General features: G+C 40.5%; 1 protein-coding gene across 1 annotated transcript in view; it reads right to left on the bottom strand.

Annotated features, from left to right (window-relative positions):
* Positions 1-27,871, bottom strand: part of LOC138295564 (serine/threonine-protein kinase Nek2-like) — a 142,791-nt gene that overhangs the window by 97,374 nt on the left and 17,546 nt on the right. Inside the window, exons 2-3 of the mRNA XM_069233933.1 lie at positions 22,061-22,278; positions 3,683-3,923 (exon numbers count right to left, since the gene is read on the bottom strand). Coding sequence (XP_069090034.1) covers positions 3,683-3,923; positions 22,061-22,278 — 459 coding nt within the window. The remainder of the gene's footprint in view (positions 1-3,682; positions 3,924-22,060; positions 22,279-27,871) is intronic.

Here is a 27,871-nt window from a genome sequence, read left to right as displayed (position 1 = left end):
ACCTTTTTTGGCCCATGTTTAAATGTCTCTGAATGAAAAACATCCTTTTTCGTCCCAATAGAGACTTGTCTTGTCTTCTTGAGCACCTTCCTTAGTGGTTCATCCGACCCTCTGCTTCTCTCATCTGTTCTTTTCTGAGGGCGAGAAGTTTGTGATGATGCCTCGCTGTCATCTGAGGAAGGATGCTCTAAGGCTTTCTGTTTTTGTAGCCATAAGAGAAGTCTACCCTCCCGGTCTTTGAGGGTTTTTTGACTAAAGGTGCGACAGATTTTGCAGTCTCTCACCTTGTGGTCTGGATGAAGGCAATAAATACACTTCTTGTGGGGGTCATCAACATGCAGTCTCTTCTTCCCACAGGTGTCACAATCTCTGAACAGACCCTTTTTTGTCTTTTCAGACATAGTGGAGCTGTAGCAAGTTTCCTGAGAGAAAAAACTAATCTTCAGTCAGAAAATAGGAAAAAACTGAGCAGAGCTCAGGGAGACTCCCTTCACACAACGTGCGGTAGAAAATCTGAGGGAATTCAGCCTCTGTTGGGACTGTTTGGGAGGGGCTGAATCCTGATTGTTTTGTGAAAAGACCCAAACTTCAGTCTCAACCAAAGTGGATAGACTGTAAAATACCTTATGAGGCCTACTAGTTTTATTTTTACTGACTTACTGCTTTATCTATTTAAACTTACCGTGAGGCTCCCACCTCGACGACGGGGATGATTCAAGCATGTGAATCTATGAAAGATCCAATACTGGAGAACTGCGGCTACAGCGGTCAACGTCCCTTGAAATCCTGTCAAGCTCGTCAGAAGTCCAGTTGCCACTATGCCACCAGTCACATAGTAAAGTAGTTCTCTTGCTTTAGCAGTAACATCTTTTGGGTAACCAAGTTGCACTCACAGTTTTCCTGGGTCAAGCAGGCTCAGTGGCAACATTTCAGCATCGGGTCCTGGTCCGGTGGACTGCACAGCAGCAAGGAGCAGTGATCCAGGAATATGGGCTACCAACTTGCTGCAGCAGTCTTCTTCAGCTATTGTGGCCCTATGCTGCAAATAGGTTAGCCAACTGACCTATTCACTCCTTGGCCCACAGGGTTGGTGATGCAACCATGGCTACAGTGGTCAACATCCCTTGAAGTCTTCTAAAGCTTGGCTTAAGTCCAGTCGCATGGTACTGTAGTTACAGCAGTTCCCTTGTTTTGGCGGTAACTTGTCTTCTGGGCAACCAGCACTCTGACTGCTCTCCCGGGTACGGCAGGCTCAGGGGCAACTTTTAAGCATCAGGTCCTGGTCGTGTGGGATACACAGCGGTAAGGAATCTGGGCTACCAACTCGTCACATCAGGCTTCTTCAGCTGTTGTGGTCCTGTGCTGTGAATAGGCCAGCCAACTGACCGGTAAGGGTTCTTGCTTCAGGTGGGCTCAGGATAGACTTCTCCATGAGCAGGGCACTGTAGGCAAAGTCCTTCCCTTTACTAGCCAGCGGCTGCAGTCCACGTCAACCAAACCTCTCTTCACAGGTTCATGGTGCAGCCCTCCAGTCCTTTTTTCCAGGCCAACGAGATCCAAGTTCAGGGCGGCCATTTTATGCCCAGAAAGTGCCCTTCAGGGAGGTTGAGGTCAATAACTAATGGGCTATTAGGATCACTCCCACCGGATGACAACTGCCTGTGAAGTGTCTCATCTACTTATCCCCAGTGTTCCATGGCAGCACCCCTCTCTTGGTCTTGAGAGTTTTTTTGGGTCAACACCCTTGGTGGCTTCCTGCCAGGAAGGGGTAACACCTCCTCCAGAGGTGGCCAGCTATTGTTAACTTTCCTGGAAATCTTTCACATGTCCACCCAGGAGGGCAGAAGGCTGTCTCTGGTCAGCCTCAGCAAATGGCCACTGGAAAGCTGTGCAACAGAGTTACATTAATTTCGACTTGGGCTTGAAGTAAGGCTTAATACAACGAGTTGTTTAATACCTTGAAGTAACAATATTGGTAGTCCTATTCAGAAGTTAACACAGTTGAGGGGGTAAGCATGTAACTATGTACTTGGGGTTACTAGTGTCTCTCCCAGTAAAACCATTTGTAGGTTTTTTACAGCTAGAGCATGTTAAACATGTTCCACTTTACTAATGCGCTGCACCCTGTCTAAGGACTCGATCAGCCTCCTGTAGGAGTGATTTGTAGACATTTAGAAAGGGAGTTTGGACTGGCTAGTGATTAAAATGAGAAAAATCTGAATTGGCAGTCTAAAACTGGCCTTCCGGTCTGCAGTGGCAGACTAGGAGCCATGTTTGCCAGATCCCACTAAGGGTAGTTCTGCAGTCTAAGGGAGCACGCCAACTTACAAACCCTAGGTACCCCTAGTACTGTATACTGGCGACTAACAAGCGAGTTAGGCTACGCTGGGTACAAGCCAATGAACCATGTACCTTTCTAAGGGCCAGAGCAAATGCACCAGGTCCTGATTAGCATGGCTCAGAGTCATTACACCAGTGCTTAGTAGTTAAAATGGGGGCAAAAAGTGGGCAGACACCTGCAAAAAGCCTGTTTCTTCACAATTGCCTTTCAGGTTCTTATTAAATTTTCTCAAGTGGTGCTTCCTTTCCTAGAGCAAGATATTTAAAGTACATTTAACCCTGCATTTCTTTCAAAGTAATAACAGTTTCATTAGGATGCTACCGGTCCTCATCAATGGTCAAACATTTGGGGGTCACCGTGAGACTGTCAAAGACCCACAAACTTACTGTGTTTCTACATTCATACAAAATGGGGCACTCTTCTCATTCACCATCCATCAGGTGAAAATAGTTCCAGAGCTCAGCGGATGCCTTTGTCAATTATGGGTTTTGCCCCACATCTCTCATTGTCCAAGGACAGCTTACCATCTAGGCTACATTCAAACTAAATTTCATTAGACACAACCTATCAGAACTATATGTCTGTCTCTGCAAAAATGTTGGTGTCTACCTTATAGCAAACAGTCATGGAGGTCATGCCTTCAATTACATTCATCACTCCAAACCAGTGTCCCAGGTGGAGTTCTGTTAAAGGCAAGTCTAAATTCTTTGGTTTTGTCATGTTGCTGGGTTCAGGTATTGTACTCAAGCTGGTGGTATTGCAGAGTCATGGTTAACGTGTGCCCCCATGATCTAACAACATAATTAATCGTTTTGAATGATTACTGATTAATTAAACAGGCTGAGACAGAGTGAATGATTCTGCCTGGCATATAGAGAGTTACCAGTTTTTGCAGCTAAACAGTGCCGTTGTCCTAGTATACTTTATGGATGATGCCCAAGACGTTAAACTTGCTTAAGTCTAAGAAATGGTGTCCCAATATAGAGTATAACAAAGTAATGAGTTAATGTAAAAGTAAACTGTAAAAAAGAGTTCCACAAGGAAACAAGATTAGAATCTTGAGAGAGAGGAAAAAATATAATAGTACTCAACTCCACTCACTCCAAACAGCAACAGGATACCCTCCCGGGTGATAGCAGATACACAACATTATATTAAATGTTGCCCAACGCAGAGGCACAGAACTAGCCCTCACTAATATTCCTAATCAACCAACTATTAACTTGTTGGATTTTTTTTCCAATACTGAGAAGGGGACTTCTGTTATTTACATATAAAAAAAGGATATGTGTCACCTTGTCTAAGGACCAAGTGCAAATCTCAGAAAACAACCATACTTACAGGAGACATATAATAAGGAGTTCCAACAAATGTTTTTGCAAAACTGTGGTCATGCTGCAATATCCGAGCCAATCCAAAATCCCCAAGTTTGACATTTTGCTTTGAGTCCAGAAAAATATTGGCTGGTTTCAGATCACGGTGAAGTACAGTGAGGCCACCGTCATTTCGTTTATGGCAATCTTTCAATGCCAAAGTCAGCTGGGCAAAGACACGAAGGACAAAATCTTCATCTAAAAAGCGCCTGTTGAAGAAAAACAAAACATGTAACCTGAACATATCAACCGACCGTCTAATTTATCATGAGATCTTTAAATCTCAACTGAACAGCTCGATTCCACAGTCAATTTTAGGAAAAGGCAATATTCTCTACCGATTTAGGGTTTATCATGTTGATGCAAGCATGCAATAGATCCTCAATAAAGAAAAAGATTTACAGAATAGACATCACAAAACCCTGAGGACCTGAGCAACTACTATGGTTAAGCAGTGTAAACGTTATTTATGAATTTGCTGTGGTTTTAATAAGATAAAACTGGCATTACCTTCATTCCTCTCTCCACATGGGTAGGGGGGGGGGGTGCAGAGGACAAAGCATTTAACAAACTATTGATAATGAGAGTTTGGGGAGGCCTGCTTTAGGGCCACAACCACAGAACCACAAGGAAACCTTGCAAAACCATACAACCACAGCACCACAAAGAAACCTTGCAAAACCACATCTGGCACTGCCCTTCTGTGGAAGGCAAGCATCCTTACGTATTACATACTGGCTACGCTGATAAGGAAATTCCTCTGAGGAGGTGACAGATTATGCATCAACTAAACATGTTTACAGTGCAGATGAGCCCAGATGTTAAGAGACTGGACTGCCTGAATTCAGGTTGATAACCATCCATGAGCTGCATAAGGAGTTCTGTCCTCCATCTGCACAAACTCTGCTTCCTATCATTTAAGTGCATCCAATGTTGCTTCTTGCCCTATTTATTTCATTAAAAAAATGCCACAAAGGTAAACAAATATTTTCATACTCGTCTATTCTGAATGATCCAAGAGTTGCAGACCTCTTTCCTCCCAACTTCATATGCATTCCACTTTAGGAGAAAATGTCACTTTGCATCAGATTAAAAAAAATAAAAAAAAATAAAAGTTTGGTGCCTACTTTGTGACATTGTCAGAAGTGGCTCAGGTATGCTTATTTAAGCCTTGAATACTACTCTTTGGAGACTAAGAAATAAATAAATAAATTCTAGGATTCCAGGTGTGTAACACACAAACTTCTTTGGCAGATAAATAACTTAGTACCTCACATACAGAAGATGCGTGTATCACTAAATGTTCTCTTTAATTGTATTTGCTTGTCAGTCATGTGTGGCAATTAGCAGAAGAGCTCTGGCGTGTTTGTTGGGAAGCAATCAGAGGCTTGAGATAGTGCTAAGGGCACGCTAATGGGTCAGTAGATGATGGAGCCTATACATTTTTAGGTACGGGACATGTGCGAGTGTGTAATGATTCATGTTTGGGAGGTTACTGTTTACGGTATTTGAATGGACCTGTGTGAGATCAGTGTTTACATACAGCCAACACCACACCAGTCACCCAGAGAGACAGCATTATATGAAAAGCTTGAGCAAAAGGAGACACTTTTCTTGGGGTTAAAGTGCATTGGTGAAGGTCAATGTGCACATCTAGAGTCAATACTATAGAGTATGTACGAATTCGTTAACTTGAAGTGTGGGGGTGTATTGCCCATGCCAAGAGCCCCTGCCCATATGGCTACTTTCCCAATTTGTCTATTTCCAATTTGTCTGTTTTTACACAATGGAATCTTTAAACCGGGCTACACTTTATTTTGAATAGTTCTGCATACTTTTTTGTATATACGAGGAGGCAAATTTGAATTACCTACAATAACCATAAGAAACTATTTTTTTCATATTAATAGTCACTGGGTTTCACATGTGGGGCACAGGGATGACTAGGAGTGTAGGCTGAGAAAGTAAGCTTTGTTTTAGTGGAAAAAACATACATAAAGAAATTTAAAGACGAAAGACAAAAAAAAAAAAAAAAATTAAAATCCCCCTTTATTTCATAGAGCATTAGAATCCTCTACATAAAAGAATCCCACAATTCAGAAAATCTGTGAAGATTCTGACCTTAAAGCATATATTTTTTTCGCATTCCTTGACCCTTAACATTTTAACTTTCCATTGCTCAAATGAAGGTTTATTCAAAGACCACCAATTCTGCAAAATTAAAGAACGTGTAACCAAGGTTATTAAAGACATTATTTTGAGATTACTTAAGCTTGTCTCCCAGTGCTGAGAATAACCCAGTAGAATTAACTGAGAATCTGCTGGAAACAAAAAACCTAAGTAAGTATTACAGTAGTGTGAAATATCCTACCAAAATCCCTTTATTTTCCAACATGTAAAAATAATATGTCTTCTTGACCACACTTAAAGCAGGCATGTGGAATTTCAGGCATAATCTTATGTAAAAATGAGAACGTACATCGTTGCTTTCAGAATCGTAATGTTAAGCCTACTGATTTTTTTTTCCATACTCCCGGGGAGATTGCCATGTCTTTTGGGCTTCTCATCTCTGGGTCACTTTCAAATATGTATCGGTCTTACTGGTCCCATAGAACCTAGTTTTCCAGTAACTGACCATCGTTTAGTGTTATCAATAAGATCCTCCATCAACTCAGAACTATGATAATAATTGAAGCTTTATGACATAGCATAAGTGGTTCAATATTCGTCAAATCTGTAAAACCATTTATTCTCCATCTTTGGGCCATATTACGATCTACCAGTGACTGGTCTGAGCAGGTTATATCTTCCAATCGGGGTAGAAACATTTAAAATTGGGATGGAAAAAAGGATCGAAAAGAAGTGACACTTTCTTTGTAAAACCCAGAGCAACGTCTTGTATCTTTCTTGGGGAACGTAGTCAAATGGATGAAATCTCAAACACATAGTCAAACATTAGGTCCATAAAGTCAAACTGAAGTAATCTCCCCCCTATACAATTGTGCTGAAAGATGTACAGAATTGGAAAAGTAATAGAGCTTTAGGTCAGGGAGTCCTAGTCCTCCCTCTTCAATTGCCACATATGAGATACATACATAGATATATATATATATACACACATATATATATATATATATATATATATATATATATATATATATATATATATATATATATATATATATATATATATATATATAGAGAGAGAGAAAACACACACACACACACACACACAACCGCAGGGGATCTATTATCCCAGATAAAAGTGGAAGTCAAGCTCTCCATCTGCTCGAAAAATTTACTGTGAAAAAAATAGGGTAAGGTAAGGAAGAGAATAGAAAGTTGAATAACAGAAGTACCAACATTTTTATTAGAGCATTCTACCTATAATGACGAGGGAGAGAGGACTCCATTTAGGGAATTGGGATTTAGTTTGATAAACCAAGAGTAAAACAATTAAAATCTTGGGACTCCTCAAATTTGGCCATTGTAACAATCCCAAATAATGCTTAGGATTGGAGTTAATGGCTGTAACTTGGCAATAATGCTTCTAAAGTGCAATTGCACAATCAAATCTCAGTTTTCCCTTTATTTATGTTGTACCCTTCAATTCCTGAATTTTGACAGGCAACTCAAAAACCCTTGATTGCACTTCCTCTCTGGGACTTAAAATTAGCATAACTGCATCAGCATAGTACTTAATTCTGGGAATCCCATTAAAAGAAGTTTTGATTTTATTATCTAACCACTTTTGCCAAAGGTTTTTATAAAAAATGTAAATAGAATTGGGGGAGTGGGCATTCCATTTAAGTCCCTCATCTCACTTTATAGATACTAGCTTACACGGAGTTTGTGATGAGCCTCGCACATACGTCTTCATAAAGATGGTACAGTAATAAATTGTGTTGGGAACTGAAAAACTGCCAGAATGTAAAGAGATTTTCCAAGCAAACTAAGTCAAAAGCTTTTTCAGTGCCAAGAAAAGAACATGAGCTGGAATCTGTTTAACATTAAAAAGTCAAGGGCCTCAATAAAAAAAATAAAAAAAAAACTAACCTCTCATATCTTTCTTACACTTCCCATATAGAGGACGATGACTACTTTACTATGAAAAACGTTCTTCTGAACATATCTTAGGCAGTCCGCCAGGTCTTGCCTCTCTATTCTTGAGTTCTGTCTAGCAATCTCTTTGAAAATAATAAAATCGGCCGCATAGTCGCCTTGAAGGCATCTCAGACTACTTCCAGGCTTGCAGCACAAGCATATTGATGAGGAAAAAACGAGATGTCACTCCCCATTTCTTTCACCCAGGTCTCATTCTCAAGTAATGTACTGTAAAAGCATAAAATATTTGTGAGCCATAATTCAAATATTTTGAAATAATCCTCCTGTAGACTGTTTTTCAAAATAGTTATGTTTTTATAAAATGCTCTCTTGGCAAATCCTGTTGACAGAAACTTGAACGTTTCCATTCTGTGACCACAAACTACAAGAATGTGGGGGAAAGTACATAAATCTGCCTTATTTTAGAAATGCTTGAATGGGGCTTTGTGCCTACAAAATGAGTTAGTTACAGGTCACAGATTTACTGCCAAGACACTCGCCGGGGGAACCTAAGTCTTCTAGTTTCTTAGTGCTTTCAAGTCCTTCATAAGAGTGACCATGCAACTACAATTAGTTGATGATTTAGCGCTCCCCATCTATCCCAATGAGTGATATCAAGTATACCTGCCTAACGTAATCCAAGTGAAATGAAGCACTTGGCAGCATGATTGACTGGGTGGTTCTACTTGAGCTGGAGGCAAAGAAAATTTTGCTGTTTATGTTCCATAAAACACGTCTATGTGCTGGCTGTTTATTTCCTTTCACATAATTATGCTTTCACAAGTGGTGCCGTAATTCAGATGCACTGACTGGAGATCCAGATGGACACTGATAGCCGCAATCAAGTGCCTGGGGAGTCCCGCTGTCTTAGAAGCGCCCCTGCTTGATTGGACTATTTTACAGCAGCTCAGACAAAATAATTCTCTGGGATCAGTCCAAGACACGACAGTTCCATTAGCTTCATCCAAAAGATGAGGTGAACATTTTTCACACAGTCACATGTGGTCTTCGTGACAAGACAGCTGGACTGGGTCCTCAGTGTGGGAGGGACAGTGTATCCAAATCTAACAAACTGAGATACAGGAGTAGGATTCCTCATATCATCCAGGGATGGACCACTGGATAAAGGCCTTATACAATTGGAAACTGGGTTTCTGCTGCAGTCGAGACAGACTTTCGAGTAGACTACAGGAGTTAAAAATGTTAAGTAGAATGCTTTGTTGTATGTCAATTTGTTGTAGATCCAAGACACTAGATGAAAGTCAGCCATCCCTGGAGCCTAGAACTCCGACTTGGTATGTAGTGAAGAAGAAATGATACCATAGGGATTTGTGTTTGGACAAATGGCAGACACTAACCAGTAAAGATGTGTTCAGACAGTGACCCAAAGAAGGTTCATTTGAAAAGGAAGGGGTGGACTATTTAGACGAGTGTCTTAGAGCACATAAAAAGAAAGGTAAGAAAGTGAGGCTATTAGGTTGGGGTATCTATCCAGCGAAACGACTAAAACAAATATGTCTATCTGGACCGCCTTCTTTTGAACAGGAGGAGGACCAGTTTATGGAACAGATATTAAACCATCTAAAACCACCACCATACACAGTTGGTGATACACTGTACAACCTTAAGGTACCCAGAGACCTAAAGGTGTTGGATAATTCACATACAAGAGAAGGAAAGGAAGAGGAGTTAATTGCATTACAAAATATGGCAGTCAATGCAAAGAAAGTGACTAGAAAAACAGAAGCAGCTAAATTATAGTGTAAAACAATTAATGAGTTCATTGGTTGACAAGCTTTCCGACCAGGGAATATCCTTAAAAGGATGATGAGAAACAATTCCTGCATTAAATAAAAAAATGAAATATAATGCATTATTATTAATACGGAGAAAAGCAGTGGCATTGATGAATTGGTATTGGGACATCTATCTACAGGAGGAAGGTTATGTACAGATACTGCCCATACAAGGACACGCTCAGTTAGCAAAGGAAATAGATTACTTCTTTAATGGCCTCCGTCCTCTAAGTAGACGTTAAGTGATGCTGTGAGGTGAACCACACTAACCAGAAGAGTGGGGACCAAAAAAAAAAAACGAGAGGGTAGAGAAATAAATAGAAAAAAGGTCAGAGCAAGGTAATACCAAAGAAACTAGCATGGTTAACAAAATGCTACCCTTAAGGGAAGCACCAGGATAGGACTATGAACGTACAATAATGAGAGTGCACGTGCCCCGGACATATGCAGAACTAGATAAGTTTGCAGTACAATACCATGACATTAGGCAGGATAGGCAAACGAACTTAGCACTAAAAATGGATCACTTAATATTAGAAGATATAGACCGGATGTTTCCCATTATTCTGCCCGATGACATCTAGAGGAAAGTACAAAGGGAGGACGATAAGGACCTAAAAATAGACTGGACAAAAAAAGCAGATGCAAGAAAGAGAAGGGAAAAAGGCATAACAGAGATAATGCAGCACTTGCCAGCGAAACTGCTAAAGGAAATAAATAAAATATTACCATACACAGATGAACAATAAGATAAATACCTGCAAAGAAGAACATGGAGAATACAGACTACAAAAGGAGTTATCTGCATCTAGTGGTTTAGAGCCTTCCAATGACAGCACCCAACACGCACCGGGGTCCTACTTTTTGAACAACTCAAAGAAAAATATTAAGCATGCCATCTATCAGTACAGTCCTACATGGTTCCATAAACAAATATCTGAACGATTACAGCTGGCTCAGTGTTATGAGTAACTGCAGTCAAAATGGGACGATATTAAAGAAGAAGAAAAAAAACATAAGGACCTGAAAACGAAAGTGCTCATGCAGCATGTTCTGGTTTATTGTGCACAAAGAGGACAAGATGGAGAGTGAAGGACCTCCTAGACCTTTCCCTGCACAATGAGCACACACGAGGTACACTTACGACACCCATGGATCAACAGCAGGGTTGCTACACCTGTGGTGGCCAGGGCCAATGGGCTCAGGATTGCCGTCTCCAACCAAGACAGAGTGGTAGAGGGACAGGGTGAGGATCAATGAATAGGTCAGACCAACAATGCCAAAACACACAGAATCAGGCTTCACAACATGCAAACAACTACTTCAATAGAAAAACAGAAGAAGTTGGCAGACTATGAGGGGGGAGATCATCAGTTAACAGATCTCAGTGCCTATGTGGACTACAGAGGTGCCGAGAGAAATAATACAAAAGACTGTAATCGCAGTGAATAAGGGCTCATCTGTAAGAGGAGAGTTAAGGAGGTGTACCAATTAAGTGCCTCTTGGACACTGGTGCAGCCAGGTGATCTCCGACTAAAAGAACACGCCCGCAGACTTATTTTTTGGGAAGAAAGAAAACATCTGTGGGTTTTACCAATGTGTTAGTAAGAAACCCTATGTCAGCCCCATTGAAATATAGTATAGGACATTTTACAGACACTTTTATGATTTCCAAAAGCATGTGCATGTAATTTGCTAGGATTGGACCTCTAAAAAGTCTAAATGCCACAATTCAGTGCATACCAGATGGGGTTTATCTTGAGATGGATGAAGACTCCCCTCAGGCTGCCTCTATGTATGTCACTAGGACAGGGAAAGCCAAGATATCAGCAGGTATTCATCAATTAATAGACAGAAGGACATGGGCAACACATAAAAATAACGCAGGAAAATGTATATCGACTCAAGACAGATAGTTGTGCTCCAAAATGTTCAATTGCCATGCATACCCCAATACAAAATATCAGCAGAAGGATTGAAGAGCTTACAAGAGTATGGCAAGGACCTACCGAAGTCAGAAATAGTGATAAGGATGTGTCTTCTTCATGTAGGTTCATACCCTATCTTCGCAAGATTAATAAAATAGTGGTACCACAATTCCCCATAGTCCTAAACATATCGACCACCTCATCTATTCTGGCACCAACATGACACTTTTCCATGATAGATTTAAAAATGCTTTACTGTCTTGTGCATGAGGATAGCATGTATTTATTTCCATTTTCTGTTGCTGGACTCTCACCATTTTCAAAGAGCTCCTCATGGCTACCACGAGAGCCCTTCAATATACAATCAGGCACTGAAGAAGGAATTATTGTATGCCTTCCGATGCCATCAAACATCAACATTAATCCAATATAAATAGGGGTTTTTCGGCACACACTAGTGAAAAACAGTGAACAACGGGTAATATAAATGTACAGAATTTTCTAGCTGCCATGGGACAAAGGTATCTCCTGATAAGGTGTGATTTGTTCAACAAGAGCAACAATTCCCCCATTACTTTACACAAAAAATGAAATAATGCATTCTTACTAATAGAGAGAAAGGCAGTGGCGTTGATGAACTGGTATTGGGACAATTATCCACAGAAGGAAGGTTATGTTTAGATCCTGCCCATACAAAAGAATGGCCAGTTAGCAAAGCAAATAGATAATGTTTAGAGGATGGAGATAGATTAAATATGGGCATTAAATATGCAGAATGGTTCAGTGAGGCGAACCATACTATCTGGAAGAGTAAGGATATTAAGGAAGAATGAAAGAGGGTAGAGGAATTAAAAGAAAAAGACGGTCAGCTCAAGGTGTTACCAAAGAAAATGGCTTGGTTAACCAAATGCTACCCTTAAGGAAAGCACCAGGACATGATGATGAACATACAATATGGAGACCATGTACCCTGGAAATATGCAGAATTACATAGGTTTGCAATACAATACCCTGACATTAGGCAGGATAGGGAGGAGTGGTATAGGCAAACAACAGAACATTAAAAATAGGTCACTTAACATTAGAAAATATAGACCAAATATTTTCCACTATTCTGCCTGATGACATCTGGAGGAAAGTATGAAGGGGAGGACTATGAGGACCTAAGAATAGACTGGACAAAAATAGCAGATGCAAATAAGAGAAGCTAAAAAGGCTTACCGGAGGTAATGCAGCACTTGCGAAAGAAATTGCTAAAGAAAACAGATAAAATATTACCAAACAAACAGATGAACTACTGAGAAAAGGTTACAGTTTTCTTCTCCAGAATACAAAAGGAGTTCTCTGCATCTAATGCCTTAGAGCCTTCCAATGACACCACACAAAAACAGGTGCATACATGCCTAGGAATCACTGCCTACTGCAGTCATTTTTTTTTTTTTTTAAAGATGTGTTTTATTTAGTCAAATACAAGAACATTAACTTAACATTGCCAGGACAGAGGTATGCAGTTGTGAATATATATGCATAAGGAATATTGTACTTGTACATGCATATTTAAACATGTACATGAATTAGGCATATACAGAAATATAGTATCAAAGACTCCAAGTTTGAATAAAGAAAGAAAGAAAGAGGGAGAGGGAGAAGAGCTTTAGGGATAGAAAAGGGAATCAAGTGATAGCCATGTGGAGAGAGAGGCAATAGGCATTAGTTACAGCGAATGTAAGATGAAATAAGTATATATAAGAAGAAAAACAGGAAATAAATGGACATTTTTTAAAAAGGAGGAGAAAAATCCATTTCCTTCGCAGTGCGTGAGAGATAGTTACTTAATGGCAACCATAGCTGATGACGTTTGAAGAAAGTTCCTGTTGAATCAAGCTTGTAGCTGTCAAGTCTATGATGATAACATACAGAATTCCACCACTGTCTGAGAGTAAAGTTCTCCGAAGATTTCCAGTTAGAAGTAATAATAGAGATTGCAATAGAAAGCAAAAGGTCCACCAATTTTCCAAGAGGCCTGAATGAACTCCAGATATCGTGTATGCCTCCCAAAAACAGTAATTCATATGACATTGGTAAGGAGATCTGAGCTATTGCTGAAATGCGAGACCATATTGAGGACCAAAAAGTAGATAGGGATGGACAGGAAAAAAAAAAACACGTGAAAGTCAGTACCCTGATGAGTGTGGCAGCGCCAACAATTGTCATTTTGTGCAAGTTTGAATTTGTAAAGGCGTACAGGAGTGTAGAAAAGTCTATCATAAAAAAAAAAATAGGGTCTGTGTGAGGCTTGCAGTGCGTGCAGTGGAATGTATCTTATACCATATTCTATCACATAAAGAAGTTGGCCAAACACCAAGATCTGATTCCCACAATGTCTCAATAGGTGATTTGAGTCTAGGTGAAACAGACGTTCTTAAAAGTTTATAAATTCCAGCTGCCCTTGGATAATTAGAAGTTACAATCGGGTGTGGAGATGATGCAAGAGAAGAATAATTATGATGTATAAGTTTACTGAGGGCCTCTTGGACTAGAGTAGAAAGAATGATATATTGGGATTTCATACGAATAGGGAGATTATAAATTGCTGAGAGAGTAGTAAAAGGGATGATAGAGTCTTTATGATATAATTGGGAAATGAGAAGAATACCTTTAGTCATCCAAGCCTTCCAACACAAGGTTTTACCTTGTTTCCTAAGCGAACTATTGTGCCAAATAGGACTGTTAAAGAATTGATTAATGGGGGTAAGATGCAAAATAAAAAAAGGTTTCTGTAAGTTGACTGAATGGGAGATAGTGCTGGGCAACAAGAATTTTGGGGGGTTAGATATAAATATAATGTGTTTAGGGGAAAAGGGAGAAATAAATGTTTCTTCCAAAGAGAACCATAGCTTTTTAGGGGCATCATTGAGTGTAGATAAATAGGGACGTATTTGCTTAATTCCAAAAGATTTGTGATAAGTTATAAAGTCAGGGAAATTAACTCCACCTTGTACTTTAGGAAGTTTTAATTTCGAGAGAGAGATTCGGGATTGTTTACCGTTCCACAGGAACTTGGATAGAATTTTATCAATTGAACTAAAAAATAGTTTAGGCATCTTAATAGGAAGCATCATAAGGAAGAAGTTAATGATAGGGAGAAGCATCATCTTAATGGTGTCCAAGTGGCCCCACCACGTGAGATATAACGGAGACCATTTCTGTGTGAGATCTACAAGCTTTGCCAATAGGATTTCTAAATTAGTCCTTAATGTATCCTTGAGACTAGTGCAGTACCATACCCCCATTTAATCTAAGAAGAAATCCAAGATAATCCTGCATCAAGGAATAAAGAGCCAGTGCAATGAGCATTAAGTGGTAAGACCACTGTTTTGTCTATATTAAGTTTATAGCCAGATACATCAGAATATAAATTAAGCTCATGCAGGAAGAGAAGTGTCAGGGTGAGACATGAACAAAAGAATATCATCAGCATATGCCATAAATTTGATGTGTGCATTATTAATTTGAAACCCCGTAAATTGTTCAGACGTTTTTAATTGGTATAGAAAAGGTTTGAGAGCCAAAATAAATAGTAAAGGAGATAATGGGCATCCCTGACGAGTACCCCTTTTAAGAGGGAAAAAAGGAGATCGGATACCGTTTGTTATAACCGAGGAACATGGTGAGGAATAAAGAATGGATATAAAATGTCAGAATTTAGTACCTAGTCCATGCCATTCCAATGCTTTCGAAAAGAAACCCCAGTAGACCCTATCAAAGGCCTTTTCTGCATCCAATGATAAAGCTGCTAGAGGAATCTTAAGTTTAGATGCCTTGTTAATAATATTTTAACAAGTACAGGAATTATCTGCTACATTTCTATTAGGGATGAAATCAGATTGATGAGAATCAATAAGGTCAGGTATATATGGGAGTAAACGGAGAGCTAAAACTTTGGCATAGAGTTTACAATCAGTATTAATTAAAGATATGGGTCTATAATTTTTACAGTCAGTCGCATCCCGATCTTTTTTGGGAATAAGCCAAGTCATGGCCTCCGTAATTGAGCCAGATGCAGAACCTGACATTATAAAATGATTAAGTAATTGAAAGAGTTTGGGGAAAAGAGACTTAGCAAACTGAATAAAGAATCCTACTGTGAAGCCATCTGGGCCTGGAGCCTTACCCTTGGGGAGAGATTGTAAAGCTGTATATAGTTCGGTAAGTTGTAGGGGTTGGTCTAAAGATGAGAGGTCAATCTGCAATGGGTCCCTTGGTTTGAGATTAGAGAAATATTGGTTGAGAGATTCAACTGTTGGTATGTGTTCTGGAGTGTACAGGTCCTTACAGTAAGAAGCGAAACACGATGCTATATCTTTATCTCTAAAGTGTTTAACAGCATTGTTATCTGTGATAGATTTAATAGTTGTTTTTTCTTTTCTTTGTTTCAAATATCGAGCTAGAAGAGACCCAGCTTTATTGTTACCACCATAATATCTGGCATTTATTTTCAGGAGGGTGCCGCATGCTTGTTCAGTGGTATATTGGTTAAACTCCATTTTAGCTGAGACTAGTGCTTCAAGATGTGATTTACTAGTTTTGTGAGTATAGTATTCATGTTCTAGGGACTTTATATTTTCAAGGATGGAAGTCGATTTTTGTTCAGCAGACTTTTTTTTTTTGAGTGAGCGTAACTTATGATGAAACCCCCTAGAGGCTGCTTTAAATGCATCCCACACAAAATGAAATGATAGTTGATCACTATCGTTGATGTGAAAGTATTCTTCTATAAACTTACTGTAGGAAGCGATAAAAGTAGCATCTGAAAGTAGAGAGTTATTAAACCTCCATGAAGATGTTTTAGAACCATTAAGAAAAAGATCAAGGTCAGTAATCACAGGTGCGTGATCGGAGATCAAAATAGCACAGATTTCAGAGTTGACCATATGTTGCAATAAACCTTTACTCAGAAAGATATAATCAACCCTGGAATGGGAATGGCGGGTAGGAGAATAAAAAGAGTATTCCAAGAGGTCGGGATTGCATAGTCTCCAGGAATCAGAGAGAATGGTGTAAAAATTGGATCGAGAATTTGGTTGCAGTCACCACCTATTAGTAAACTGTTTGAGGAATGTTCAGAGACAATATGTGAAAGATTCTTCCAAAAATTTGGATCTGGATGTGTGGGGCCGTATATATTAAGGATAGTAAGAGAAATATTGACAATTGTAAATGTAACAAGTACCCAGCGACCTTCTGTATCTTGATGCTGTGAAATTATGGTAGGTTTGAGAGACTTATGACAGAGTATAATTACCCCATTTTTGTTTGTGATGGAAGGGGAGTAGAAAATGTCCCCCACCCATTGTTTTTTAAGCTTAATTGCCTCAGAGTCGTTGAGGTGAGTCTCTTGCAACAAAGCAATGTGGCATTTCAAACGAGCTAGGTGAGATAAGACACGCTGACGTTTAATGGGGTGTTTAAGCCCCTTAACATTCCAAGTAACAGTTCTAAGTTGCATAACAAGAAGTATTAATAAACAACTGCTGTAACAATGAAAAAACTAGGCATATCAATTTTGCAAAAGCAAAGAAATGAGGAAGAAACAAGATAGTAAAGAAAAAGAAAAGGAGGAAGATGACCTCCAGAAGTTGTATATACATGGATGTGGCAATACAGGGACTAAAGTCCACGAAAGCTAAAAACAAAAACAAAAAAAAGATAGAAAGTGAATACCCCGAAAGGTAGAGGGACAGCAGAAAACCTGAAAAGACAGGCAAGAGTGGCTTCAGCACAAGAAAAGTGATATTAGATATTAAAACATATCAAGGCGAGTTTCATGGAAGAAAAAAAAAAACATACAAACGAAAAATGTACCATTCAGGAGACCAAATAACGTAATAACTACAGTAAAGGACTGTGACATGAAAAACAATAAAAATCAAAGTTTAACAGTGGAACGTGTAGGAGAACAGTTTGGATGGTGAGAAAGGGATACGGTTGGGAAAGGAACATGAGGATTGCACAAAGAACACTATCTAAAAACAATATATATATATATATATATGAAAATAAGAAGATGCAGAGAGGGAAAACCATGGATATAAATATTAAACATAACCATTACTATAAAACTGTCCAGAAATAAAAAAAAGAAGGACATTAAAGACAAATTAAATTATATCTTCAAGTAATTGCAGATGCTCCTAGTTCCATTGCTTCTGTTTTGTGTTGGTTAATAAACGTTTGTAGTGCTGAAGGTTCCTCAAACGAGTAAGATTTGTCCTTGAATGTAATTTTGAAAAGGCATGGGTGAAGAAGACCATATCGAATATTCAAGGATTTGAGTTGTGGACTTAAGTCCAAAAAACTGTTTGCGACGTGCAGCTGTAGCAGGAGAGAAGTCTTGTGTAAAAAATACTTTATGGCCTGACCATAGCAAAGAGCCCATCTTTTTGGCTTCCGAGAGTATTTGCATCAAGTCAGTAAATTGGAGAAAGAGAATAATAATTCCTCTAGGATGTACACGAGGGCAGGTTGAAGTCTGTTTACCTAAACGATGTGCCCGTTGGATAGAGAGGGGAGATGTAGGAGGCAAGCGAAGAATTGAAGGTATTGCTTTTTGAAGGAATGCAATCATGTTAGAGCCTTCAGAACCTTCTGGAATCCCAAAAAGGCGAAGATTATTTCTCCTATTTCTGTTTTCTAAGCTTTCAGTAAGCCTTTTAAGTTTAGCTATATCTTTAGAGATCTGAGGATTGACAGTGTTACAATCTTCAAGGCTACTGACTCTCTGTTCCAGAGAACAAATTTGTTGTTCGTGTTGGGACCATTGCTCCTCAATACGTTGCAAAGAGGCATTAGTGTCCATCATAAAGGGCTTTAGTGCGCGCAATTCCTCCATGACATCATCTAGAGTAAGATGTGTAGGTGATTTTGAGGGAGAATCAAGGTCTTTTTTTGGGCGCTTGACGGAGGAGGTGTTAGATGTTTTTTTCGCAACTGCACCAGCAGCATGAGATGAAGAGGCGCCATCCTTTAAAAAGACTGCAGCACTATCCATTGTTAAAGTTGATGGTAGAGAAGATTTAGTTATATGTGTGCGCACCACTCGAAGACGATTATTAGACTTGGAGAAAGATGAGGACTGGCAACTCGGAGAATTATGTGGTCTCCCCATAAAAGCCAGCTAAATAATTACCTCAGGCACTCACATGAAGTCTCTGAAATGACTTCAAAACTCCATGTCTCTGTAAAATATAGGCATATTTATGCAGCTGCAGTGCTCCGGTGCTCAAAAATGCTGAAGAAATTAATAATTTTGATGTGAAAACATCTCCTTCTTTCCAGGAAGTGCTGCAGCCTCACTGAGCTCTAAAGAGCAGCGGCCATCTTGCGTGACCTCCAGCCACGCCCTCTGGATTCCAAATTTTTCACCATTGACAAATCCGCTACTAGCTCTCACCCACAAGGACACACCTGAACCATTGCCTTTGACAACGGACCATGAACATAGCTACCTTGCCATTCAACAAGCTCTCAGCGAATCTCCTGCTTTGGGTCTGTATGGCAATTCTAAAAGACTTTCACCTTTTCGTTCAAGAGTCCAACAGTTGGGCGCTTGCGGTTTTCAAGCAGCAGCACGGTGAATACAAAAGACCATGCACCTATTTCTCTACCACTTGGAAAGAGGAACCAGTAGATTTGATTCTGGCCAAACCAGAACAACACCGTACAAATGCATGCTTGACACACTATGAAGTGTGCATATTCAGCCCACATGTACACATACACAGATGCAATGTCATGAACGGTGCAACATTACTACCTCATGAAGGTAACGGCACAAAGCTAAATGATCATGACTGTCCCTATTTAAAAAAAAAAAACACCAAAAAAAAAAAAAGAACAGAGTGACAGATAAAAGGGCAGGATAGACATGTAGGATACACCTTTTCGGGATGCTGAAGGGGAGCTGTCGGTTGATGGGTCATGCTTTAGAACAGACAATTCCAAAAAGAACAAGTGATGAACGGAATGCTGGTAACAATGTCAAACATTCACCCCCAGTACAGAGATGTGGGCCTATATCTATTGTTTTTTTGCTACCCATGCCATTCCAGTTTGTGCCATATGCAAACCAGCACAAACTGCCAGGCCAGGTCTTCCCTGGACTGGACACAGGCATCCTGGGACTGGTTTTGGGGTATCACCACTCCTCAGCTAGGCTACAGCACAGGACCCACGTTTGGTCATGCCCATCCCACTTAGGGCAACAACTGCAAAAAGAACAAGTGATGGACGGAATGCTGAATAATGTCAGACATTCATTCACACCTCAGTACAGAGATCTGGGCCCAAAATAGACGATGGCACAACTGCGGCATATGCAGTTACCACATTACAGAATGTTGTGAAAAGCTGTAGAACAGCAGACCAATCAGCACAGGCTGAGAATAATTGCACTGACTAGAGCATGTGAAATATCATTAAGATTGTTAACATCTCAAGAGACAGCCAGTATGCATTTAACGTTGCGCACAGTTTTGGGAGGCTATGGACAGAGAGGGGTTTTATTATGTCTCCAGGAGCAAATAAACACATGGTATACTGATAAGATTGCTGCTTTAGCAGGGTTAAGGAATTCAGCAATGATAAAATGCAGTGCACATAAGAAACTGACAAAGTTGGAAAAGGGAATCTTTTGCAGGCGACAGCAAGATACATTTCCAGTCGTATGTCCGACACAGGTATATATGGAACAAATGACTACTGACATAACATTGGAAGGTATACAGTAAATGCAAAAGGATGCTACTGAAGAGGAATAAAAGCAGTGGTCTGTGACTGGCACTGTGGAGCCTCTATGCTTCAAAGCATCACTGCACAGCAATGGTGAAGAGCCCCGCCTGAGGCTCAAATGCGACTTTCAAACTTAGGCGCCGCAACTGCCATTCCCCACCTCCTCCCCAAGCAATCTCAAAAGCCTAAAGTACACTAAGTGCATCCGCGATCCACTGATTTGAAAATCTTGCATTAGTAACTTCAAGTCTTTCGTAGGGCAACCAAAATGAGGTTGTATAGGTGTAATGATATGTGAGTTTTGACCACTGACTCCATGTTGCACTTAGCCTAGCAGTACACTGTCACATTAGTGACCATCAGCTTCATTTTGCCTATTAACTTTATTTTAGCATTACCCACTGCCACACTAAAAGCTGCAAGTATTTTTCCACATTGTACAATGTGCACATGTTTTTATTTTTTGTGTACTTTCCCACCAAGGGCTTAGGCTGAAAAGAATGTACTAAGATGGCAGGGAACGGTCTTGTTTTGAATTGGCACCCTGGGATTGTGGCCAAGGACCGACGTTTTATTTTCAAAGCTGGCCTAAAGCAATCAGCATTTTTTTGATAAATAAACTTTTGCAGTGAGAGGGAGGTTCTAAAGTTTTCCTCTTGTGTGTTCAAAGTATAAGAGGCCGAGACCAGATGGACCAGGGACAGAGTGTTTGAAGATCTCAGGCATATCTAGGATGCTGGAGTGTGTCATCCTTCCTGTGAGGATAATTGATCTCTCTCTCTCTCCTCAAACGATTCTGGGATCTGGCGATCTGATGCTGAATAGGAAGGAGATGAAGCAGTGATGCCCTTGCTTCATGGTGATGCATATTTTTAAATTCATTGTTTGCTTTGCATTATAATATAGATACATATATTTGCTGTGTATATTGCAGTGGAGAATCATTTGTATATGTTTTCATTTCATTGCTGTGACCATTTTTAAACGTGTGCTTTCAGCATACTAATCTCCTTTTAAGAACCCTGCGTAGTGAAATAATAAGTGTCTTCTTTGGATTAAGAAGCGCATTCCAGAGATTTGTCAGTGCATGAGTGTTTCAGCTCTGTCATTAGTGAAGCAAAACAATAGGAGAAAAGGCAATTCTTCGAGGGGGCTTTCCTCCTACGGAGACAGATGCCCACATTTTTAAAGATAATTTGAGTACGATTCTATGCACCGGGGGAATCAGCACTCTGCACGGTCTCTGTATTGATTGCAGGATACCATAGCTGACCGAATGGATCTGCAGAAAAAGAGATTAATTCCTTCTGGTTGCATGAGGTGTGAGAATATCAACATGCTCACAACATTTGTAGTGGCCAACCCTAATGAGCTATAGATTAGACCCATGTGTCGAGACAGAATAAGGTAGCAGGACTGTTCCCTGTGTATGGTGCACAAACAGTACAGTCTCATCTTGCAACCACCATATTATGTTGCATAGATCGTATCAAATGACTCAGTCTTACTACTGAGATACTAGAACATGGTTTCATTGACCTACATTCAGAAGTAATTTGGTGCCTAGTGTACCATTGAATAACTAATAGACCTGTATCACTGAAACTGACTGATATTATTACCAGCAAACAGCTAGTGCCATCAGTGTGAAACCATAGAGATATTGGTGCAATAGCAGACATAGTTAATTTATATTTAAACACGGGCAAAACACTTTCTGCGACCTACCTTTCGCTTACACATTTCTTAATTAAAGTAGCCAGGTCTCCTCCTTCACAGTATTCCATGACTATATAGAGTTTTGCATTTGTTCGATCTACAATCCTATCGTAGTAGCGAACAATATTTGGATGCTTCAGTTCACGTAGCACATTCACTTCAGAAACAAGCATCTGCTTCTCAGATTCAGACATGCTGCTGTAGTCCAGCTCTTTCCAAAGCAAGATCTAAAAAAGGAAAAGAAAAGCATTTAATCTCAATTTAAATTTGGTGAATTAAACTTACAATGGCAGATTACAACAAAACACTACCCACTTTTTGGGGGTTTGATCACCTCTAGTATAGCATACTCAGAGTTTTATACATCAAGTTCTTTCCCACATTCTAACTTGAACTGTAGATCTAAACCATCCAATGCGCATCACTTCCTCGATTAACACCAACATAAGTTTCCAAGAAGTAAGATGTTCAATCCAAAATGTAAACTACTTTCTTTGTGCCCTGGAGCAGTTCAAAAAACATTTTATTCACACAATACTAATACATAGCAAAATTACCATAATAGAGAAGTGAAAAAGGTATTTAAAAAAAAAACCCTCACCAAGCACGAAGGGAGGTAAGATGCAGGAAGTGAAAACAGCAAATTGCAAAACTATATTTCATGAATAGCTGAATTCCAATAAGTATATACATTCCATGTTGATCAACAGTCTCATCACTCATGCATGTCAAAGGAACTTGGCTGTGTCACACGGGAGTTAAAAGATTTTGTACAGCAGAGTTAAAAAAAAAAAAAACACAACACTATCAGTACTGGACACATTTACCATAGGTTTTTTTTTTTGACAAGGCTATTAGTTCTCAAGTAAGCTGTACTTACTTGCTTTGCCATGACTTTTTTTTCTGACAGGAGGGAAGTGAGGAGTGAGGGTGACAGGGCAATGCCAGAGGACACCAGGGCAAGTAACAAACGGCGTGGCAAGCAACAATGAGGAGCAAGGTGGAGAAGGAGTACTGCAACTAAAAGGAAAAAAAATTCCCCAGAAGTCCAACGAGCAGTGAAAGGAAACAAACAAACTGGGCAAGCAAGTAGTACTTGGGCCGTCCTTCAGGGAAGGAACAAACATAGGAAAAAGAAGGGAAGCGTTGACCAAAGAGAAGCAAGGAAATGATTACTGATTAAACCAACCAACAGTGAGCAACTGGTAGGCTTCAGTCCCCTTCAAGTTAACAAAAATGCTTTGCAAGTGACAATGCACGCTCTCAGGCAAGACCTAAATAAACAGCCAGGTGAAAAATATAAATGAAATATAAGTGCTTCCTACTTCCTACCATTTTAAATTCCGGCTGACCATGAAGTTCTGATCAAGCTCCTTCTCCTAAAGGACTTCATAAACTGAAATCAATAGTAAAAATGACTTGGGTCTTCAAAAGTTGTGCAGGAGCCACCAAAAGACAGCAATTTTCTGTAGTTATTTAGCACATTTTGTGCAAAGCTGCAGACGGCTGGCCTCGGACAGAAAACCCATCTCCTTTCCTGAAGGTTCAAAATGCTGCTCAAGTCAGGCTGGTGGCTCAGGTTATCATGAATAGCTCACTACGTGATTTTAACCATTTTATCCAAATTCTCTGCCCCCCCTACCGTTCTTAGTGCTTTTCTTTTCATACAGCTGTTTTCTGGAAAAATTAGGCCGTTTGCAAGGCCCCCACCAGGGAGCCAAGGTGGCTCGAGATACCAGTCATTTTAAAGCTTCAGTGACAGGATTTCATTTTACAAGATATAATCATATACTCATCCCACGTAAAAAGTTCAGGATATATGACTTCTTAGACCAGGAATCTAAATGGACTGCCGACAGTAGGTAGAGATTGGCAAGGCAGGTAGAATCTACAGCATTTATAATGCAACAGGGGAAGTCGATTGGAAGGCCAGAGGGACAGGGTTGAGGAAGTGCTTAGGGCCAAGTCTTTGTTACACACTAATCGTAGGTAGAGTGTCGATCACATGGATCAAGACCTCAGAAACCAAAGCGACCAACACCCTTGCCCTCAACCCACCCAAAGCACCTCAACAATGTGATCCAGGATGTGAGAAGCTTCAACGCTTGGATCATGGACTATGCCAACATTGTCACCAAGAACAAGAAACACAGAAGATTTAACAAGATGGTGCAGGGATGGCATCAAGACAGTCAAGCACCTCTGCAAACACCTTGAGAGGAGACTGTGCCCCAGCAAAGACCCAGCCGACAGGACCACCAACAAAACGGAGCTCAACCTATACCACTACCATATACATGAAAACAATAAAGAAGCCCTGGTACCACACATTGAAGCTAACCCAGGCGACAGTACGGAGCTATTCTGTATAGTCAAGAAATTCACCAACCTTACAGGAGCATCACCCCCACTACCCTCTAAAGACCTATGCAACAACTTTGCAAAGCTCTTCACACAACAAAATTGCCAAAATCTACAGGAACCTCAATCCCAACTTGAATGACCAAACCTACAACCTTCCCTTGGCTTTCCACCTGGAACCAACTCACCACTAAGGACATCATCATCATCATAAAATCAGGGGCCCCATCCGACCCATGCTCCCACCACATCTTCAACCTAGGAGCATCCAAAATTGGTCATGAACTTACAACCCTGTTTAACACATCACTGGATTCAGTCACATATCCCGAAGACTGGAAGCATGCAAAAGTGAATCCCATGTTGAAGAAAACGTCAGCAGACCCCAATTCAGCAACTACAGACCCATGTCCCTGCTTCCTATACCAACCAAAGTCATCAAAGAAGCCATTAAGCACCTATCACACAAAAAACCTGAAAATCAATCACCTCCTGTACGACTTTCAAGCCAGATTCCGCAGTAACCATAGCACCAAGACAACCCTGATCGCTGCCACCAACGACATCTGGACCCTCTTCGATCAGTGGAAGATTGCCGCCCTTATCTTCCTTAATCTTTCATCAGACTACAACACAGTCTCCCACCACACGCTCATTGCCATACTCCACAACATAGGCATCCAAGGAATCACCCTCAGATGGATCATCTCCTTCCTCTCAGACAGAACACAAAGAATCCACCTTCCAACCTTAACCTCCGAACCCAAACCGATCTACAGAGTCCCTCAAGGCTAATCACTCAGCCCCACCCTCTTCAACATCTATGACACTTCTGGCCAACATAGTGAAATCCCACGGGCTCAACATTATATCCTACGCCAACGACAGGCAACTCACTCTCTCCCTCTCCCTCTCTAAAAACTCCACCGTCACCAGAGCCGACTTCCAACCAATACATGACCAGTGTCGCCAACTGGATGAGAGACAACTGCCTCATGCTCATCGTGGACAAGACTAAAGTTTTGATCTTTGTCAGCAACCCACCCTCTTGACCCCATTCCAATCCCAGTTGAGCATGCCAGAAACCTCATCCTGGACAGCAAACTTACCATGAGAACCTAAGTCAACGCTGTGCCATCCTCCTGCGCATGACACGTAATATTTTAAAGTGGCATCCTCTAAGAACAAGACTCACCATTACCCAAGCTTTCATCGCCAGTCGAGTGGACTACCAAAATGCCCTCTATAGGAGGATTGAGGCCCACCTCAGTCAAAGACTACAGACAATTCAGAACGCCGCAGGTCGTAGCCACACCTCCCCCACCTCAGAAAACTCCACTATCTCCCAGTTCAGAAAAAATGCAAGTTCAAGCTCCCCTCCCACACATTCAAGGCCCTGCACGACTCTGGACACGCCAACATCAACCACCGCCTGAGATTCTATACACCCGCTAGACACCTACAGTCTGTCTCCCACACGCTGGCCCATATCCTTAGATCCTCAGAGAAAATGAGTGGTGATGGACGTTTTCAATCAGGCACAGGAAACCTCCACTGAAATAAAAGGGAATAGACCGGCTACCAACATTAAAACAGGTGGACCAATTCTGGGGAGGAGGCCAGATGATGATATGCAGCTGAGACTCTGGTTCCTACGGGTGTAGTAGTACTGTGTATATGTGAACAAGAACTTCACAATAGAGACTCATTCTACATATATCATCAGTATATGTTGGTTTGTTCTGGCTAGCTCACAGTACCACATGCAAACCCTCAACCTTACCAGCTTAATAGAGGTTATTGTTAACTTCGAACAAGACCACTCTGATTCCCAAGGAATTTGTGAAAACATCTCCCCCTTTTGATTGTAACTCTTGCATGCCGAAGGTATAAACTCAAAAGATATGAAAATGCATTTTCAAAACATTTATTGAAATTGTTGTATTCTTACAAAGAATAGGTGAGCTGCGATTATTAGACAGACGAGACACAACTAGCATAATAGTGAAAAATACAAACAAATCAATCATGTTAATTGCTAATGTTATCCAACTCCTATTTGTTACTAACACTATAATAAAGAAAGCATAGTGGGAGTACTCTCTGCCAAATCAACTGGGGTAGTCTAACCCCCATACTTTGGTCTCAGGTGTCAGGAAGCTGGTTCTAAGCCGACAAGCCATCTTGATGAAGATCGGAGTAGCAGGGCTGCTTCTCAGTCACAGTTCACAGCTGCACCTTGATAATCCCAGCGTGAAGTGTTCCTCTCCCCAAGCCGAGCATGGATGCTGTTTATATAATGACACACAGTCTTTATGGCACTGTGAGTGACAGAGTTGCAGAATAGCTACTTTGTTTTGATTATAAACAGGTTGTCTTCCAATGAGCAAAGGGAAAGGAAACAAGAGCATCACATTCAGGTTGTACGACCCTGGACTAAATGTGCAAACTACAGGGTGATCATGCCTACCACGATTATATGTGTATGCAACACAATCTCGGGTTAGTGGAAAAAATGTAAAATGTCACTATTAGAAAAAGATAAAGCTAAAACTGAAATCTAAAATGGAGACTAAGCACAGGCCCTACAACAAGACATCCAAGTCCAGAACAAGGAAGACCACCATTTTGTGCAACACTCATACACGACCTCTGCATTCACCAGCCTTTTCACAACACAGCTAAAGCCACAGAAACTACAAGCATTATTCCACTGTCCCAGGCGCGAGAAAGATCAGACCCCAGTTAATAAACAGACCACCGTCAGAGGACAGCCAGAAAACAGTCATCCAAAAGGTTAAAAATAAATAGCTGTACCCTCCTGTTGTTTGAGTGGGGTACATTAAACATGACACATTATCCTTTTGTTAATGCTTTCACCATTTATTTCATATATTTATCAAGTCCAGAGGTAGTATTGCAAGTCGTACGCCTCCTCTTGTTAATCACACCAGAATCAGACCACCAAGATTGTCTGGGTTAGCCACGCTCCTCCAGGAGCATGGCAGGATGCTTCTAAATGGCCCTCTGGCTTCTTCTGTACTATGGCAAACCACCCGCCTGTTTCCCCAACAGCACCATTATGTCCACATTGGCTCCCTCACGTCCAGTCCGGTTCTCCCACTCCACTTTCGGACCAGCACCTTTAGTGGTTTTCGCCCTAAGATTTTCTCGTTCGGGAAAAATGGTACAGGGGACAGAAAGTCAGCATTAATAGTTTCTTGCCCTAGTTGATGTCGGACCTCAAATTTAATGGGTTGTAGGGACAAAAATCATTGCGAGTACCAGAGAATGGTTACCTTTGTTAAGCCTCATTCAAGTCAAAGGGGTATGATCAATGTACAGAATAAACGGGTTTCCTTCCAATTAATAGTGTAGTTTATCTACAGCCCATTTGATGGCCAGGCATTCTTTCTCTATAAAGAGGGTACTTTTATTCCCTAGGGAATAATTTACAGC

Source organism: Pleurodeles waltl, chromosome 5, assembly GCF_031143425.1.
Source record: "Pleurodeles waltl isolate 20211129_DDA chromosome 5, aPleWal1.hap1.20221129, whole genome shotgun sequence".
Classification (NCBI taxonomy): domain Eukaryota; kingdom Metazoa; phylum Chordata; class Amphibia; order Caudata; family Salamandridae; genus Pleurodeles; species Pleurodeles waltl.
Note: the sequence above shows the minus strand (reverse complement) of the source record. Positions and strands in the feature narration are given on the sequence as shown.